The 19,936-nt window shown below is 41.3% G+C and overlaps 1 protein-coding gene across 4 annotated transcripts in view; it reads right to left on the bottom strand.

Moving 5' to 3' along the window:
* LOC133457146 (neuron navigator 1-like) overlaps nt 1-15,622 on the bottom strand; it is a 94,217-nt gene extending 78,595 nt beyond the window's left edge. For all 4 annotated transcript variants that reach the window (XM_061736064.1, XM_061736066.1, XM_061736063.1 and 1 more), the window contains exons 1-4: nt 15,521-15,622; nt 14,328-14,526; nt 7,328-8,190; nt 5,885-5,976 (exon numbers count right to left, since the gene is read on the bottom strand). In XM_061736064.1, coding sequence (XP_061592048.1) covers nt 5,885-5,976; nt 7,328-8,184 — 949 coding nt within the window. In that variant the 5' untranslated portion in view covers nt 8,185-8,190; nt 14,328-14,526; nt 15,521-15,622. The remainder of the gene's footprint in view (nt 1-5,884; nt 5,977-7,327; nt 8,191-14,327; nt 14,527-15,520) is intronic.
* Between the last annotated feature and the right edge of the window lie 4,314 nt (nt 15,623-19,936).

The following is a 19,936-nucleotide window of genomic DNA, read 5'->3' as shown; positions in this document are numbered from 1 at the left end:
GTTTGGTGAACAATGCTGCACTTTCATCCTGAATAATACCGCCTCGGACAGAAGCCTGACTAAGACCATTCAAGGACTTATTACGCATTAAACGCTAAAATGAAGGAACATTCAGGGGTAAATACCTCCATGTGGGATGATTGGCTGAACGTGTTCGGACGCTACAAAAGCTTGGTAGCCTCGGCGCTCACATCCATAGCGGTGTTTGCGGCTATCCTCACACTGTGTGGCTGCTGTTGCATTCCGTGTCTCCGAGCTCTCCTCAACAGGTTGATCGTGACGGCCCTTGGGCCTCAACCGCCAGCATCATTACAAGAGGCATACCCCCTGCTAGCCTCGGATTCCTCGACGACGGACGATGAAAATGACAGCGAAGGAGAAAAGGATGACGACATCGACGACTACCTGCATTTGCCGGACCTGTTCCCTGATCCTGGCACTCATGGAGAAGATGAACATTGATGATCTGAGTGTAAATGTGTGACTACAACAGAAATTAACTCCTAGTTGAAAATCTTCTGAGAAGACTAGGTTGTGATGCGAAGTATGAGGTGTTGTATAAGCATGCATGATAAACAGGAGGGAAATTTAGGAATTATTGCAAATAAGTAGTAAGTTATCATGCTCGCTATTAACAGAACGTATGGTAATTTGCTTACGCCTGTGACACACTGATAAAACAATGCTGTGTTAAGTGATTAAAAAGTGCTGCACAAGAAGTTTCCTGTTTGTCAGCATAAAGCAGAAGTCTGCAGAGAAGAGGAAACTTCTTGTTACTAACGAACAAGAACAAAAACAATCTATACCTGTCCACTGACTGCGACCACTCCCCTACCCCTCCCTTTAGGTGCACAGTCAGCTATGTTTGCTAGTGTCTGTGTCCGTGTCTCTTTTGTCTCCAGAAAGTGTGATGTTACGAATGTTAAGTGTTTGAACCTAACAATGTTTGAAGTGGCTTCCAATTCAAACATTCTGAAAAAACAACTCTGTCACTCTTCTTTCTCTGAAAATATGTCATCCAGTGAGCATGGTTGTGTTATGTCAGAGAAAATGACACATACTTCTGACATTTATTTTCATCTAGATGGAAACCATGATGCATTTGCTGTATGTCAGAAGGTGGATGCCCAAACTAATCTCTTCTGCAGCTTTTTTGCATTGCTTATAGTAAATTCTCATCAACAGTTTATATAAATATCTATCGATAGATAGATAGATACACACATACATGTATTCGACTCTGATAAAATTCCCCTCAGATAAAATCATACTTTTAAGCTTGTTGACATTAATCCTAGGTTAATAATTAATAACATGGGAGGAAAGGATATAATGAAAAGCTAACATGCCCCTAAGAGAAGGTTATGTATATGGTAACAGAGCAGACGCATAGCTAAGAAGCTACTTTCTTATCACTCTTGATGTGAACGCGGCAGATCTGACATGCTCCGTTTGTGGTTCTGACAGCACAAAGTCAGACTGTCAGCCCTCATGTGTTACCTAAATATGTAAGATTTACATGGAAGACAGAGAATCAGAGCAGGCATTCCTGTCAGCCAATAAGTTCCTGTTTTTAAGTGTTTTCACTCTGACCCGCTCTTGTTTGTAATTCTCTCTCTTGAGCAATGAGGAGACAAAGACATGTGGTGTCAATGGCTGAATGGGGGCCGTGTCTATGAGCTTCATCAGGAGTTACTGGGAGTCATTTGTGTCTGAACTTCACTTTTGTAAAGCTGCACTAAACCATTCTACTGATGTCACACCTTGCAGATCAGAGCAGTGCAGAATGGCGTCAAGTGGCTCTAAATCTGTTGTTGTGAACTGAGGTGAAAAGGCATGGTTGTAAAAAGGCGCAGTTGTGCTGCATCTTTGTGATATTTTCACCAAAGCAGAGACATTTTATTAGGACTTCAGGAAATTGGGTCAACTCAGGGAAAAAAAAAGAAGTATTTTTTTGTTAAACTCTCCGCTTAATCCAAACCCAGGCCAAAGTCAGGGTCATGAGCAGGGCATGATATTAAACCATAAACAGTGAATACTGCCTCACTCCTGGTGATGAGCAAGGATATAATTTTGTCAATTTTTTATCTATGATCATCTTCCCAAAGCTTCTAAATGGCAACTCGGCATATGTCCGCCCAGATTAGATTGGCCAAAGAGGATCACGTAGCGTCTAAGAGGAGAGGCAGTCGAGGTTATCAAAATGCTGTTCACTAAACTATCCAGGAGCATTATAAGGGATGACCCAAATTACATTTGTAAACTGCAAGTTGACATACGTTCATTATTAAAGATTTCTCTGATTGGAACCTGAAAGTCAGCACTGACCTGCATGAGGTCAGCGAGTCAAAAAGACATAATATCTAATAAAAACAAAAAGATTAGACTGCTCTATCACATATGTTTAAGAGATAATCATGTAATCTTGTATACTCATGATATTACAGATTTAAGCAGATTATCAAACTGATATACAGCAGGACTAATGATATGATCAAGAATCTGCAAGGATAATAAATGCCACTCTGGTCCATTTCCGTTGAGCTTTGACAAAAAGAACATTTCTACATATCAGAAGGACATCTTTTTTTAAAAAAATACAGTGCTTTTACAATGAAATGGGGGAGCCTGTGCCCATTACAGTCTTAACTAAAACACAGTCTTCCTATCCAGCAAATTTAATTATTGGCTTGCCTCAAGAAAGATGCCATGAAATCTATTCTCCAGCCAAGTAAAATTATGTGTTTTCTACGTGGACTTGTCTGAACTTCTGAGGGGGGTTATGGGATGCCGTGTAGTGTTTTTTGCATCTTTCGTATCCTTGACAGCATATTTAGAACAAATCGTGACATCCACTATGCCCGTCGGTGCCTGTTTTGTGCGTATTTGTGTGTGTTTTGAGCGAGACAGAGAGATAGTTGACAGGCTTTGAGAGTTCCCGTAGGGAGTTTCAGCCCATACCCTTGCTGGGAGATGAAAAATGATACACGGTCCACATCACATTTGTCTTTCAAACACCATCTGTGTACTGTCACACACAAGTACATCACCACACACACACGTGGACTGATACAAATGCATGCGCACATACACCCCTCTGGAGAGCGGTAAGGTCAAGAGGTCTGGGGTCTAATTGAAAAACCACATGGTGCCACAATCATATTAAATGTTTAGATCTTCATTATACGGTATCAGATTGATACATACAAGCTGATTACATTACCTCTGATTGAATCTATGAAACCATATGGAAAACAATACATTTAAAAAGGAAACGATTTATCATAGTCAAAAGACAGCTATGAAAAAATAGGACTCAGTTGTGTGTTCAATGAAATTTGAAATACTGGACCATCATTCAATACTTTTCATCTCGCTGTACGTTTGCTCTCTGTCCTCTATGAAAATGAAATCCATCAACCCACTGACCTCATTGCTTTTTTTTCTTTCTTCTTTCACATCCCCTCTCTCTCTCTCTTCCTTCCCAACAAACTTCACCTTCCACCCAATTTCCCTCCCTTCCTCTGCTCCCTAAATTACGGTGATTACAGTGTCAGCCCACCCTCCATGTAAATGCAGCTTCAGAGGAGTTTAAGACACGCCGGTTCTGTTTCTAACGCCTGCGAGGGACTAATTACACGGCCGCAATGACAGCCAGAGCCCTTAAAAGACTGGGGCTGGTCCACCAGCAGCTCCCATCCCTGCCCCCCCCTTTCCACAACCAGCTGGTTAAAACCTCAGAAACGCCTAAAAAAAAAAAAGGTTTTAATAGCCAACAGTTTTATTCTGGTGGCTAGTTTTGAGCAGACAGGATGAACAAATACAATGAAGTTATCAAAAATGTTTGGTTTGTTCCAACAATTGATGATAATAGTCAGTTTGACTGAATATGGTATGTTTTCTGTGAGCATGTAAGCTATTAAAAGTAATACAAATTTTGAATCTCTATGGTTGTCATGGAAATTCTGGAGAGAAGTTGTTGCTATTTTTTACAGGCCACGGCAGTGCGTCAGCGCTTACTTCTCTGTTTTCGGCATCATCTGTCTCACTTGGTGTCTCGTTTTGTTTGTTCTCAGGCTTACACCAAACCTGTCTGGGCTGAAAAGCCGATCTTGTTGAACCCAATTCATTCAGTACTTCTATAAAGCGTCAACTACAGGCAAAACACAATAAACTGAAATGCATATTAAACTAGAGTGATATAGATATAGGTATTAAACTACAGTGCACCTTTAATAATAATAATCAGTCAGTAGTCAGTAGCTTATGTTGCTACAATGTTTTTATTGTCTTGTTTTGATTGTTTTTGTTTTTTTATTTCTATTTATTTTTATTTCTATTTTTTTTATTATGTTCGCATGTGTTAGCTAGTCATATTTAAGGAGAGGGGGTGAGAGTTTATAAGTTTTACTTCTTCTCACTCCCTTTCGAATATGTACTTTGTTATGTCTCATGTTAAGACGATTGTCTTATTTTCTTTCTTTTTCTATGATTCTTATTCGAAATAAACACTACTACTACAAAAAAAATAATCCTTTTAAGGATAGCAGTGTTATCTGAATGAGGATAACACTGAGAGGACCCACCAGAAAAGGTGGGTCCTCTTATTTTAACATTATTTGGACAACTAAAAGCAAATATACATAAAAAACGTACTTGGACCATTGTTGCTTTCACTTCAGAATTCATACATTCACAATTGGAAATAGAATTCCAACTCTCTCTCTCTCTCTCTCTCTCTCTCTCTCTCTCTCTATATATATATATATATATATATATATATATATATATATATATACATATACATATATGTATACCGGTATATATATATATATATATATATATATATATATATATATATATATATATATATATGTATATATATATATATATATATATATATATATATATATATATATATATATATATATATATATATATATATATATATATACACGTTCATCAAATCAGCACCGTTTTTCCAACGCTGCATATTTCACCTGTGTGGTTAAGCTTGGAAAAGATTTTCGCCATAAACCGTAAGTTTCATGCAAACTAACCCTGAACAGAAATGAGGTTGAAGCTAAGCAGTTCATCTCCCTCTGTGCAACTGACACGACATTAAAAAGAGTGACTCACTGAGCCTCTGATACAGTCATATCACCAAAGCATGTCCACTTCCCTGGACTCAGGCTGAACATGACTATGCAGGACTGTAACTGTGGGTGCGGAGCAAAGTATTAGTCAAAAGCTATGGGAACTTGACAGTGCTGGGACTTTTCAGGTCAATAGCAAAACTGAAAGAGAGAGAAGAGACAGAAGAAAGCAGTGGAGGAGATAAACTATTTGACAGCTCCTGGATTAATCTCATATTAACGTGTCTACTAAACGTCCTGTCAAAGAGGAGAGAGGAGCCTCGTATTTCCATCACTGACCCCCATCATTACTGCCATCCCTCATCTTAACATTGTAATCCTCTCTCTCCATCAACGTCTTTCAGGGAGGAGTTCCAGCCCGAGACAAACACGCAATTTACCTAACAAGCATCATGGCTCCCGAGTCCTGATTAGTTACAGCGTGATGCACATATATTAGGACAAAAGACTGATTGTCCACTCTGCTCATCATCTATTCCGTTTCCACAACAAGACCCAAAGGTTTGGCATGTACTTTCTGACACCATTCACAACTCTCTCGCAAAAAAAAAGTCCATCTGACTACCATTAAACTGTGATCATCTGTTCCTGCTACAACGTCTCACGGTCTCCGGATTCTCCGCTGTTGCCTGAGCAGACAGAACTAGACTAAGATTGATGTAGTGAAAGAAGCAGAGAGAAAGGAAACATTTGCATGCGTTACTTCTGCAGGGATAAGTGTTTCCAACCTGGGGCTAGGTCATCACAGCACACTTCTATGGATCCGGATGAACAGTCGCTCAGCTCGTCCACGATAAAGTCACTCCCCTGTAGAGGCAGCCTGTAATAAAGACAGCCATCGCACATCTGTTACTGGACATGCAAATCCCTTCAATATTGTTGATTACTGTCAAACACACACACACACAGGCAGAAGAAGGTTGAGCGGTACTATAATTTCCATAAAAGCAAATCACTGGTAGAGAATGTAGGGCAGTATTTCATTATTACAGAAAGAAACCTATGTTTTGTTTTGTTTGTGGTTTTTTCCTGCTCAGGGGTTTTAACTGTTTATATACCATAGAGTAATAAAACTACAGAATAGTCCACTGAGTTAGTCCAGAGGCTGTCGAGATTGCACTTTAACAATCAGCTCTGCTCTAAAACAAAAGTTTGTGTGCATTTATGCATGCAGACAAATGTGTCCCTAGGACAAATAAGGACTGAATTGAGACTGAACGGACTCCACGGACATTTGGAGCCTCTCTTGAGTTTCTGGGGCAGTGTGTGTAAATGACTAGGGGTGGGCAAAAATATAGATATGGCAATATATCGCGATACTTTTCCAGCTGATTCAATATCGATATTCAAAATTTGAATATCGATTTTTTTTTTTTTTTTTTTTTTTTTTTTATATTTTTTATCCCCGATTTTTTTCCCATTATATCACCCAGTTCTCCTACCTAAGTGACAGTCCTGGGCATTGCCACTCTCTACCAACCCTGGGAGGGACCTGCACTGACCTCAGGTTTTATTTCACGTTTTACTTCATTTTATAATTTATTTTTTATATAACACAATTGCCTGTCCTTAAAAAATGAAAAATAATGGACAGAGGTTTATTTATTTCTGGATTTATATCTATACTGACTGATCACTGTGCCTGTCCTTGGTTTTAGTACCCATCTTTCTTGTGTTTATTATCATTTGCCACATAATTAAAGCAACCTCATACTAAATTTAATGTTAATTTCATATGATGTAAATAATATGAAAAACATATACAAATATGTTGTAACTTTAGCTTGTATAGTTATAATAAAACATTGTTTTGACTCAGTTTGTCCCATGAATTGTCACTATAATCTGATGAACGTGCAACTCGGATTTTAAGATCCATCACTATCATCTGATGTACATATATACAACTTGGATTTTAAGATGTGTAATGCATTTTTTAATTTTTCGGTGAACTATGTAGAATATAATAATCGGGATATCGCATAATCGGGATATCGCAATGTGTATCGTATCGTGGCTCAAGTATCGTGATGCGTATCGTATCGTGAGGTCCTTCCCAATACCCACCCCTATAAATGACCATAGGGAGGCTGTGATGAGTATCAGGAGAGGGTCAGGTATAGGGAGAAGGGCTCATGACAGATGTGTTAATAAAGCGTTACTTCCATTACCTGTAGCTGAAGGGTGCGACAGTAGCCATGTTGACTTTCGGGGTGTGCGTGTCTTTGTTGTGATCTTGTGTTTCAGCAATGGACTTTGGTGGCGAGTTGAATGTGTGGAATGGCAGGAGCAGAAGATCAGGAGGAGACGCTGGACTGCTGTCCTCGGGGGACTCCATCTCCTCGTCTGACTGACTGGCAGAGTCACTGTGGCCTTTGATGGCATGCTTGTAGCTTGACTGAGCCACAGCAAGACGAACGTTATCGTTGTTCCCCATATCGGACTGAGGTAGATGTTTTTCTGGAGGCTCCTCCATCCTTGCAGGCACGGCCTGCCTATCTTCCTGCACTGCCGTGTTGGAGTTGTCTCTGAGGAGCAGTGGTGGACGCAGGCCGCTGGCACCCCATGCTTGGTTCTTATTGGTGAAAACACCTCTGTTGCGATTCCCGTCATGTGTGAACTCTGACGGGGTGTGAGCTGGCATAGGTTTTCTCAGGTCCAGTGTGTCTTTTGAGTGCGGTGTTGGGACTCGGCGCTGGGTCAGGGGACTGCTATAGGCAGAGCGTGATACCTGAGGAACGGGGAGAGCTCCTGTCCGCTGGAAGAGTTGACTTTTCAGACTGCCATCCCTCAGGTGGTTCCTGGAGGAAGACCCGGGTATGCCAGAGTTTCGCGTGCAGAGTAACGGAGAGTGGGAGGGTGTGTGTGTGGGTGTGTGTTTAGGGGTCTGTGTTAAGGGCTTGGGCAGGTCAGAGCCCCGCCGACGGGGATCTGCTTTTGGAGAAGAGGGGAGCAGGCTGGTGGGGAGGGGGATTCCTGAAGAGGAAGGCCCACGGGGTCCTGACTTTATATTGACCACCCCACTCATTCTCACCTACATGAAGAGGCGGAGGGAGAAAAAAAAAAGGCATTTTCAGGGCATTTTCACGACAGCAGAATGCACCATTAGTTATAAAGACCTCCCAGAAAGGTTGATCATCCATTTAGAGATTGATTAAACTATGTTAAAGTTTTACTAGGGATTACTTGATCAGCCAAACAAGAATGTGTTGTTTGAGACCCAGAACTCAGCTGCGTGCATATAGAGAGCAGGAAAATTGAGTCATGGTAAATCACGTTATGTTCAGTAAGGCACACAGCACCTGACAAAATCAAATTTGGAAAATGGAAGTTCAAAACACGAAAACAGATTCAAACACACAGGCTCATAGTAAAATCTAGCAGCTGCTTTTAGACCACCATGTCCTCAAATAACTGATTTATCCAGACATTAAATCAAAGCACACAACCACTCTTACCCACTGCTTTCCTACAGGAAAAAGCTTCCAAGAAGCGTTGGGATCCTCCTCACCTGACTGCCTGCCAGGGTTTGTTAACCTTTCCAGTCTCCCACTCGGAATAACACAGATCTCTCTAAATCCGTAAGGTTTTCTCTTTTTTTTTCTTCCCTCCAATCAAAACCATAGTACATGTTTATTGAGTGAAATATTTCTAGGCACATCAAGTAGCTCTGCCGGCGGACAGCACGCAGGAGGTTGAGACGTTGAAAGAAAGGCAGGGCTGAGGGAGGAGGAAAGGAAGAAAACAGCAAGTCTGGGTAGAGCTGGAAGGAACTCTATGTTAACAGATTGGTTTACCCTCCCTCACAATATCATACTTGACAATTTTCTATTAAATCTAAGATTGATCTAAACATATACTGTAAGCTCTACAGCGGTATGAGATTTTTTATTTCAGTTGTTGGCATTTAAAAATCAACAGTTAGGAGAGATTTGAAAAGAAGGAAAGGGATTAAAGTGGAGCAGATCCGTCTATGTACTAAATAGTCATCATTAAGTTGTTGTTTTTAATTTACAATTTGATATGGAAACGAGACTAAAGTGACTGAAAAGCAACAACGAGTCCTTCAAAACACAGTTTGACCCCTACGGAGTCTTACATTTCAGGGTCAAGACGCTCTTCTGGGTTTACGTAAAGAGAAAGATGCAATCAATGCAGCAAATCATTGATTTGACCTAATCTGTTTTCTGAATCATTTATGTGGTTTATTGATCAATGAAATCTATTCACAGCTTGCCTTGTCACAATTATTCCATGGCATAATGGTGTAATAACTGTAAGTTGCATAATTGTTATACTCATTTAGGGGAGTTTTTACCTGCCGTTGTGTATGTAATAATAGCTCAGGGGTCAAGTTCTGGGTCCCTGTATTCAACTTTTTCAATTAATGGCAGTTACTCTTTCAAAGTTTATAATGATTTATTAAACCATTAAAGCTACAGACAGCTACAAAAACAACATACAAATTAAAGCTGCAAGCAGCGATGAACGGGCCCTCGCACCCTTGTGCACGTTCAGGCGTGCTGCAGTGGAAGCGCTTGTATGACTTGCATGTAGATTCTTCAGGCCTGGACATTTAGCGGATGACACTAGCCACGACTCTCTATACCAAACCCTTCAAAAGTTATGGCAGAAAGTAGGAACTATCAGATATCGACCAATCAGATGAAGGGGCGGGGCTAATTTGCAGCAATTATGTTCAAGGACTCAAAACCGAGTCCGATGACACCACCCACCAGTCTTTATGTCAAAGCATTCAAAAGTTATTGCAGAAAATCGGAACTATCACATATCAACCAATCGGAAGGGGCTGGGCTAATTCATGCCAATGAAGGTTAAATACCCAATATCGAGTCCGATGACACCACCCATGACTCTCTATGTCAAACCATTCAAAAGTTATGGCAGAAAATCGGAACTATCACATATCAACCAATCGGAAGGGGCTGGGCTAATTCATGCCAATGAAGGTCAAGTACCCAATATCGAGTCCGATGACACCACCCATGACTCTCTATGTCAAACCATTCAAAAGTTATGGCAGAAAGTATCAAATATGGACCAATCAGATGAAGTGGGGGCGCGCTTTTTGGCATCTATCGTCGCCACGGTAACGCTTTTGACTGAGAAAAGTAATGTGCATCGTCGCAGGATGGAGATGCACATTTTGATGTATAACACACCTGGGTGCACGTTGCGGTTCGGGCCGTATTAACTGCCGAAGGAATGGCATAAATTGTGTCAAAATTCCGCGATTAATTCAAAATGTTCAAAATGGCCGACTTCCTGTTCGGTTTCGGCCATGGCGCCAAGAGACTTTTCAAGTTGCGACATGATACAGGTGTGTACCGATTTTCGTGGATGTACATCAAACCGTATTGTGGGGCTTGAGGCAAAACTTTTTTTCTGTATGGACCAATCCGATGAAGGGGGGGCGCGCTTTTTGGCGTCTGGCGTCGCCACGGTAACGCTTTTGACTGAGAAAAGTAATGCGCATCGTCGCAGGATGGAGACGCACATTTTGATGTATAAAACACCTGGGACCACGTTACGGTCCGGGCGAAGAAGCGGCTGAAGAAATGGCATAAATCTTGCCAAAATTACACAATTCATTCAAAATGGCCGACTTCCTGTTCGGTTTCGGCCATGGCACCAAGAGACTTTTCTTTAAGTTGCGACATGATACAGGTGTGTACTGATTTTCGTTCATGTACGTCAAACTGTATTGTGGGGCTTGAGGCACAAAGTTTTCTAGGGGGCGCTGTTGAGCCATTTTGCCAAGCCCATTAATGTAAACCATTAAATATCAAATTTTTCGCCAGGCCTGGCTTGCGTACAAAATTTGGTGACTTTTGGGGCACGTTTAGGGGGGCAAAAAGGCCCTCCTTTCGTCAGAAGAATAACAATTCCTACAGCTACAATAGGGCCTTCGCACTGTCAGTGCTCGGGCCCTAATAAAGGAGTCACAATTATTTGTATGTTTATAAATCATCTACTCAAATTTCAAATCATTTTTGAAAAACATCTGAACTATTTTTAGTGGCTAAAATAACTGCACCTATACTGCATATGAAAATGCTCAGCACTGATAAATGTCACAATAATGATGACACACACACACACACACACACACACACACACACACACACACACACACACACACACACACACACACACACACACACACACACACACACACACACACACACACATTTAACGCTTAACCCTACTTGCCCTGTCTTAAATATGAGGAAGTCTTCCAGACAGCTTCTCAAGCTGTGTTTAGTGAAGTAAAGATGTTTCAAATTAATCCATCAAAGCTGCGAGGATAAAATGTTAGATTATTTGACCGTGTGTCTAATCGCTGTGTTGCATAGAGTGTTGCGTGGATCACACAAAATAAACACAGGTCCCACAAAAGTCCACTTATACAAAAGGGAAATATCGACCGCCCCAGTTTGCTCAAAGGCTTAAAGAAACCCCAAACGAGCCTTTCACTGCCGTACTCCAGCCCACGACAGACACAGGAAACTGAGAGATTTGGGTATTTTCGGAGAAGTGCTCTATCATCGTTGACTGATGCTAATGACAGGAGCAGCGATGCAGCAGAGGACAAACAGAGACAGATGGGACCATCTATCCTCCTTTCCGCTCATTTCTCTTTATAAATTCCTCTCCATCTCTCGCATTTTCCTCTTGGGAGGTCCAGACACTTATAAGCATCAGAATTTGTGTCTGTCTAATATGAAACCTGCAAGGATTTTCAGGAGCACAGGTGCACTCCAGCTCTGCGCCTGTCTGTATGGAAATTGGTCCGTCTTTGGGGAAAATAGTGCGGTCACACTGGGGTCACACTGGCGTTACAGCAGTGGAGTTAGAACATACACAGACTGCGAGTCTGCCTGTATGTGCAAAAGAAATTAGAGAAAAATGACATGGTAAAAGGCATAAGGGATTTCTACTGGCTGAAACCAATAAGTATGAAATTGTTCAATCAGTTATAATTGCGACCCCTTCACAGTTATTATAAAACATTAAGCAGGACAAGAAGGATGCATGTCATTCACTTACACCAGTGCAGAAGTTGGACCTTCCATCCAAGTCTCCCTGCATGTAATTGTCTGGCTACACATTTTAGTTCAAATATATAGTGATGCATAAAGGTGGGTGGAATGTTTCATTACAGTGATTTCGACATAAGTCCTAAAACTGAATAAATAAAACCACTGGCCATTCCTTTGTTTACTGTGGAAAGTAATTCATAACATGTTGTGTGGTAACTATCTAGTGTAACCTCTTGTTCAACAATATCTGCAGGTAACTGTTTGTAGTTGATCACACCTGCTCATCCATGTTAGATGAAGTTTGGCCAGTGGACAAATGGACTCACTAATGACATTAGAATACTTTAGTTTACAGAGGATTTCATTATCGGATCTACTAAATGAGATTTTACAGGACCTTACAAAACAGGCCCAAATCACCACCACTCCGCCACCGTGTTTGGCAGCTGTTATGAGGTGTTTCACCTGTTTTTTCTCACTCATGGCACTGAGCGAGACTTTGATCTCAGCTTTCCAATGCACATTGATTCAGAATGTGTGGGATTTGTTCAGATGCAGCTTTGAAAATGTAAGCAGTGTTGCCATGTTCTTGTACAAGAAAACATTATTTTTTCCTTGGCAACTTTTTCAAAAAGGTTCTTCTAACTATACCGTCATGACCATTTACAGAACAGTACAATTTAACTTTTGCTATAAATGAGGTTTGAGGAGTCTGAGATGTAGCTCTATTTCTTATCTTTTGTTTTTCCAACTCCTCCAGCATTGGATGGTCTGACTTTATGTGAAATCATCACTCGTGTTTTTTCACTTGCTTTTTGGCACTGTGCTAGCTAACACCTGAACGCTGCGGAGCAGCAAATTACTAAAACTGCAGTTTGTATGGCGGTCCATACCCTTGATGATGATCACGGAAGACATACTCTCTTAAACCCTAAAGGAGAAGCAAGGATGTACTTAGTTCTTCCCAACATGCCTCTGCATTTTGGGTAAGTATTGCTAAATGAAAATGTAATTGTTCATCTGAGATATAACTTGTTCTGACTTGTAAACGTTTTACAATGAAACAACGGGTACATTCTTTGTCACTTGATACATATGATAGAGTGTAGTAATTTGGTCTAAATATTTATTTGGCCTGTTTGGCCTGAGATATTTGATGTGTAGTGTAGGACACTTCTTGACAATAAATTGCATGATTAAATGATTTGAAACTCCCACATAAAATGACATGTCTAATGTAAACGAAACAAATTAAATCTTTACCAACACCAGCCACAATGTACAGCCTCTTACCACGTCATTTGACAATGTTAGTGTCCTCAGCCATTCTGCTGGGATGACCACACTGTGGAGTGACACATAATTTCCAGGAGATCTACTGACATCTGCTGGCTGCTGTCTGTAAGCGCAACGTCAAGACCGTTTCTTCTTTGACAATACTACTATTTTTGACTACACTTCTGCTCTTTTTTTATTTGATTTTATCCAAATGAAATCATTGCTGAACCTTATGAGATTCACTTAAGAAAAAAAGCAATTTTACGTCTTTTATGAAAAACAGCAGTACCAGGTGTGTACCTTTCTCTAAGGAAAGGAAGACAAGGACAGCATGACAGCCTGCACTCAGTATTGGCTTATAACTTAATAACATTACACTGTTTTAGCTCCCCTGTCCCATGACAGACTCCAACTGAACTGAGTTACTGTATCCCTGATCAAAGAAACATGTGTGCCCTCTCTCACAGAAACACGCACTCACCCTTGTGATGAACACCCTCTGACTCATCACAAAATCAATACATGAGGTGGTAACACAGGCCTCTCTGTTTGTGAACTCAAGGACATTAGTAGAGCCTGTGTGCTCGTATCATCCAGCCAGGACACTCACAATAAATTATTGTAATTACCTCCACATCACAGCAAATGAAACTACAGCAGTAACTATGATCTACTGTCATCTATCACACTACAATATTGTGGTGACACCCACTGGTGTGAAAGTAGTAAAATGTGCCCATTTTCCAAGAAGAAAGTCACCTCACGCTAAAAATAACATCTGGAGCTCATAAATGAGATATGATGAAATGAGAGAGATCTGTAGACTTACGGGAGTATCTGTCGTGTCAATGGGGTTCCCAGCTCCTTCAGTGGACCGTTGGGCCGAGCACGCAGAGCCGGCAGGAGGGACGTCACACTTCTTCAACGTCCCAGAAACAATGGCTTGTTTTTTCCTGGATCACAGTTGCATCCTCACTGCCGCTCTTCCATTGGTCCGCAAAAGCCTCACCATTCCTGAAGACAGGAAGCTGTGACAAACAGGAATGACAATTCCAGCCAATCAGGGACTTCTGTACGGAGGTGACTCATTTTCAAAGTCACTTTCGTTGGTGAGGTAACTTCTCTCATGTTCTGGCGATAAAACGTCACTTGAAACACACATGGATATTTTTGAAACGGCGAACCAATGCCTGTTTATGTTATCATGAATCAGTCACCCAAATGGAAGTTTATTTGGTCTACAATGACCCACAATGACACACATTTTGTCATCTTCAAAAATGCAACAAAATGGTGAAGACGTAATCTGAACCTTCAGATTTCCACATCCACTCATGCACTAGACTTCCTCTGAATGAATGCTTGATTTCACACCAAAGGAGCATTTTATCTGAAGTGGTTTTCCACTGAGTTCAACTAAGTACATTCATCTGATGGAAGGCTGGTATCACAAGGTTTACAATAAATAAAGCATAATACCACCCGATGAAGAAGTCCCCCTTTGAGGCTTCAGTTTTTCAACATTTACAACACATTTACTCCACATGCACTTATTATAGGAGTCTGATTATCCACAAACTTAACAAAACACAACCAGCCAGTGAAATGAATAGCATAATCTGTTTGCAAACAAGTTTTCCTGTGTTTTTTTCTTCAAACACACAGTTGATGAAACTTATGGCACAGATAGTATACAATGTGTAATAAACTGAGCCACACAGCACCTACGATGCTGACTCAGGCTGATCATGTCACCCCTGGTCATAAATACTCCAGCCACCCTGCTTCCATCCCAATCAAGCTCCTTCTTTCTTTCTATTAACCTCTTCACTTCACCACCATCCCTTCGATATGCTTCTGACAGGATCACAACTAAGAACACATTCATTCTTTCAGACATCTTTGTATTTAATTTAACTGATCCAGGTTTCTCAGTAAACAAGAAAACCTACACTGCACTGAAAAAAGACATTAAAAAGACCAGAGGTAAAATGAGTTAAATGAAAACAAGCTCTCACTCACCTTCCCCAGACATCAGTGCACAAAGTGGCGAGTGAGTTTCCCTGATCTGTATGCTGCTCACTGTGCCTGCCTCAGTCACTGCCTCTGCCTCCGTCTACTTTTGCGAGACTGGCCTGCGTTCATGTGCACTTGTGTGTCTATGTCCGTCATCTCACCCCTCTGTCACGTCATGCCGCTCGGCTGCTGCCGCAGTACGCCTGCAGCCGTAAACCCGCCTCCCTATTTTTTTCCCTCCCTCCATCACAGTCTCTATCTCTCTCTCTGAGTAATGGACCTGTTGGCCGGGGTCCCTCCCTCTCACTGGTGAAATATAAGCTGGCGAAGGCAGGCTGGGCTTTTAGTTGGATGAGTGCAGTGTGTGTGTGTGTGTGTGTGTGTGTGAGTGTGTGTGTCCATATCTGCCTCAATAGTGTGAGCAACACATGTTAATTAAAGCAGATGTAGTTGGAAATGTGAAAAGCCGGAACCCATCATCTGGCTTTAAATATCTAATTGGTAAGCAGGAAAAGCAGGATGAACCCAAAAGAAAACACCTTGTGTTTATGCTACATCTGCTGATTACAAGTGCACTCGTGATCACACACAGGCATATGGTGTGCATGCATTTGTCTATGTAAATGGATGATTGAAACAAGCCTCCAAAGAGAAGGAAAAGCCCATCCATCCATCACTTATCTGATTTGTCCCACTCCTGTAATGAAAAAAAAGGCAGAATGATAATTAAGGGAGATACAAAAGAGGAGAGTGGCTGGAAAGAGGAGGAGGAGTGAATCAGGCAACGTGAACGCTGTATGACATCTGCTCTCGGCTGACTGACTAAGAATAACAGTATATACCAAAGATTTAAGCACAAACTCAAGATTCCAAAAACTGTCACATAAAGTCATCGGGAAATATTTGATCTTGTCCATGAACAGAAATATGAGACATTACGGTGCACTGAAACCACTAAACATATTCCAGCTTCAGCTCAACATTACATGTTTGTATTTTTACATTTATTTATGCAATCTAATTATCTTGTTACCCCCAACCCCCCACCACCTCCTCCAATCGATGTCGCCATCTCTTGCCCCTTAATGTCTCTGAATTGTCTCTCTTCTCATATTTCTGCTTAGCTGGCGTTCAGTTTGGCACACTGAGGTTCAGGACAGTGCTGCATATTTAATGAAGGCTGCGATCTGCCGCTGAATATGACACTAGTTATGCCTGTAATGATCCCCTTTCATCACTGATTAGCTCAAATTTGATTTCTGAAAATCACAACTTCCTTTTGCTCGCTGTGTCCCAGTCTTGCAGTAAAGTACAGCCTGAGAGCTTTTATCTGACCACATTGATTTGGCCAGCAAGTGTCCACTGGAGATAAATCCATAACAGAGAATCTCTGCAGTACAATGGCATTATGCTAATAAATGCATAAACTGATCAACCAACTATGATAAACTGATGCACGCTTTTACTTCGCAGTTGACTGCACATGCAACACTTCCCCCAACATACATAGCACACATAAACCTCCTCCATTTCTCCTCCATAAAAGCACACACTGTACTTTACTCAATCCGTTCAGTGCTCACCTCCAAATCAGAGCATCAGCAGCAGGCCCGCTCCTCTCTTTGTTCATCTTTCCTACAGCTCCCAACAGATGATTTAAAATGTGTGAAACTAACGCTCTGAAGCAGCAATGAGTGAAAAACATTTTAAAAACACTCACATGATCTGTTGCTTTGTCTCAGTTTCTCTTGAAAACGGGAAGTGACTTGTAAGGAGAGGATTATGGGTAGCAGTGTGCACATGTCTGCAGTGAGTGTGTATTGAAGGGTTGGGGGGGGGGCTAATGTCATAGCTAATCTTCATATGTCACCCGAGGCATGGCCCTCCCCCCTGAGACACAGACCCTGTCCCTGACAGACGCTGTTTTGACAATGGCGCACTTGTGTCCCTGCCATGAAGGGCATATGGAGGAAGGGGGGCTTCAACATGTTGAGTGTCGGGAGCATGGGGGCCTCAGATGTGTAGCCTCTGTCTGCTATTATATTAGAACAAAAAGTCATAAAGGAAAACAAATAAAACAGGTCAGTTTGAGCTTAATGTACAAACAGTTCAGGGTAAAAATGGAAACTATTATTGTCGCAATCATCCAGTTAAAAGTGCCATCAGCATCTCGAGAGCATCTCTCCAGTGGTTTAACTGTAACTTGTGCAGCAACACCGTTACCACTAGCTGGCGTCAGCCTCATTTCAAACCAGTGTTTACCCATTGGGGATGAAGCATGTTAAACCTCAGATTGGACAGTAAATACTGTTAAATTCAAACTACATCATGAATGATGCATGAATTATATTCATAGCACATACTGTTGTATACAATCAAATTTTGATCATGTCTTGTGAGGTGGAAGACAGGGGTAAAAAAATAAATACATTTAGCGATTAATCGCATTTTAGTTTCCTTTTGTTTCACAGTTGCACTAATTTTGTTTAAAAAAAAAAATCTTTTTTTTTTTTTTGTCTTTGCTTGTTTGCTTGTTACTTGTCCAATATATCCATTCTTTTTCAATGTTTGAACCCAAATTATTAGTTTTGTTTTGTATAAAACCTCCTGAGTCGAGGTTCATAAAAGGGTAGGAATAATAAGCCTTGGCTTCAGCCTATACAGTACCTTTTCAATGCCATTTAATATATTGGACCTTTTTTTTTATGTTGAATTATGTTGTATCCAAATGGACCGAAATAAAAAACTAAAAAAAAAAAAAAAATTCAATTTCCTGAGTACGATAGTTTGCAGTTAATAAAATAAGCAATTATCCTGGACAAAGTGTAGCATAGATATACTGTTTTCACACATCTATCCCAGGGGTGAGCAGGTGAAATGAGCTGTCAAACAGACACAATAATCCACCCTTACAGCCTCTCCCGTGGTCAGTTTAGAATAAACAATCAATCTAATGGACATCTCTGCAGATGATGCAAGTCCATCCATCCATTTTCTATACCTGTTTTATCCTTTGCAGGGTCACGAGGGTCTGCTGGAGTCTATCCCAGTTCATCACAGGTGAGAGGCAGGGGTTCACCCTGGACAGATCAGATGATGCAAGTTCCTCACAGAAAAGCCTCAGCTGAGATTTGAACTGGGAACCTTCTTGCCGTGTGGCAACCACACCCTCAAGGTTTGTCAGCCCTGAAGCACCTATTCTGCAAATATTTGACCTAAAACAAGTGCAGGTCCTAAAAGTAAATAAAACCAAACATTTCTATTTAGTAAGCCAGTGAGAATAATCATCATATTTATGGTAGCGGACTTCCGCCGGCGCAAAGTCCCCCTCTCTCCGGTGAACATCCAGGGAAGGGACATAGAGATAGTGGACTCTTACAACTACCTGGGTGTTCACCTGAACAAAAAACTGGACTGGACCATAAACACTCAGGCACTTTATAAGAAAGGCCAAAGCAGACTCCACCTGCTGCAGAGACTGAGGTCCTTTGGAGTGAGGGACGGCCTCCTGAGGACCTTCTATGACTCTGTGGTGGCGTCGGCCATCTTTTATGGTGTGGTCTGCTGGAGCAGCAGCATCACTGCAGCAGAGAGGAAGAGACTGGACAAAGTGATGAGGAAAGCCGGCTCTGTCCTGGGCTGCAGTCTCGACCCTGTGGAGGTGGTGGGGGAGAGGATGGTGGCTAAGCTGTCATCCATCATGGACAATGTCTCCCACCCCCTTCATGAGACTGTCAGAGCCCTGGAGAGCTCCATCAGTGACCAGCTTCGTCACCCGTGATGCGTCACTGAGAGGCATTGCAGGTCCTTCCTCCCCGCTGCCATCAGATACAACCAGGCTGATCACAGTAGCAACGGACAACAACAACAAGATGTGCAATATCTTTCTACCTCATAAACATCCTACCTTTCTTTCTCATACTGCACTACTTTTATTTTCATTCCAATCTATATACTGTTTTGTAATTATATATTTTTTTACTTTTTTTACCCTTTCCCTGCATGTGTCTGTTGTGTACTGCTGCTGCACAAAGTGCATTTCCCCACTGAGGGAGGAATAAAGGACAATCTAATCTAATCTAATCTATACAAAGAGTTTTCGGACAGGTGATATTCAAACATTCACATTCTGTTCAAACATAATTACTTATCTGTAAAATAGTTCAAGATTTAAATCTGGCCTACATCCTTTACCCAATTTTGATTTTACTCATCTTATTCGCTAAAAGGCTGATTTTGTTGCAAACTGCACATTCAAACAATCTACTTACCAGTAGAGCAAAATTATTGAGAGTGCAAGTACTACAGACATGACACTTTTGTAAATATAGAATCAAGTCTGCTTCAAGACTTCAGCCCTTGTCCCAGTCCCCAAACAGGTGAGGTAAGTAGAACGTAATGACCACGGGCCGGTTGCTCTGA

Source organism: Cololabis saira, chromosome 12 (genome assembly GCF_033807715.1).
Source record: "Cololabis saira isolate AMF1-May2022 chromosome 12, fColSai1.1, whole genome shotgun sequence".
NCBI lineage: Eukaryota > Metazoa > Chordata > Actinopteri > Beloniformes > Belonidae > Cololabis > Cololabis saira.
Note: the sequence above shows the minus strand (reverse complement) of the source record. Positions and strands in the feature narration are given on the sequence as shown.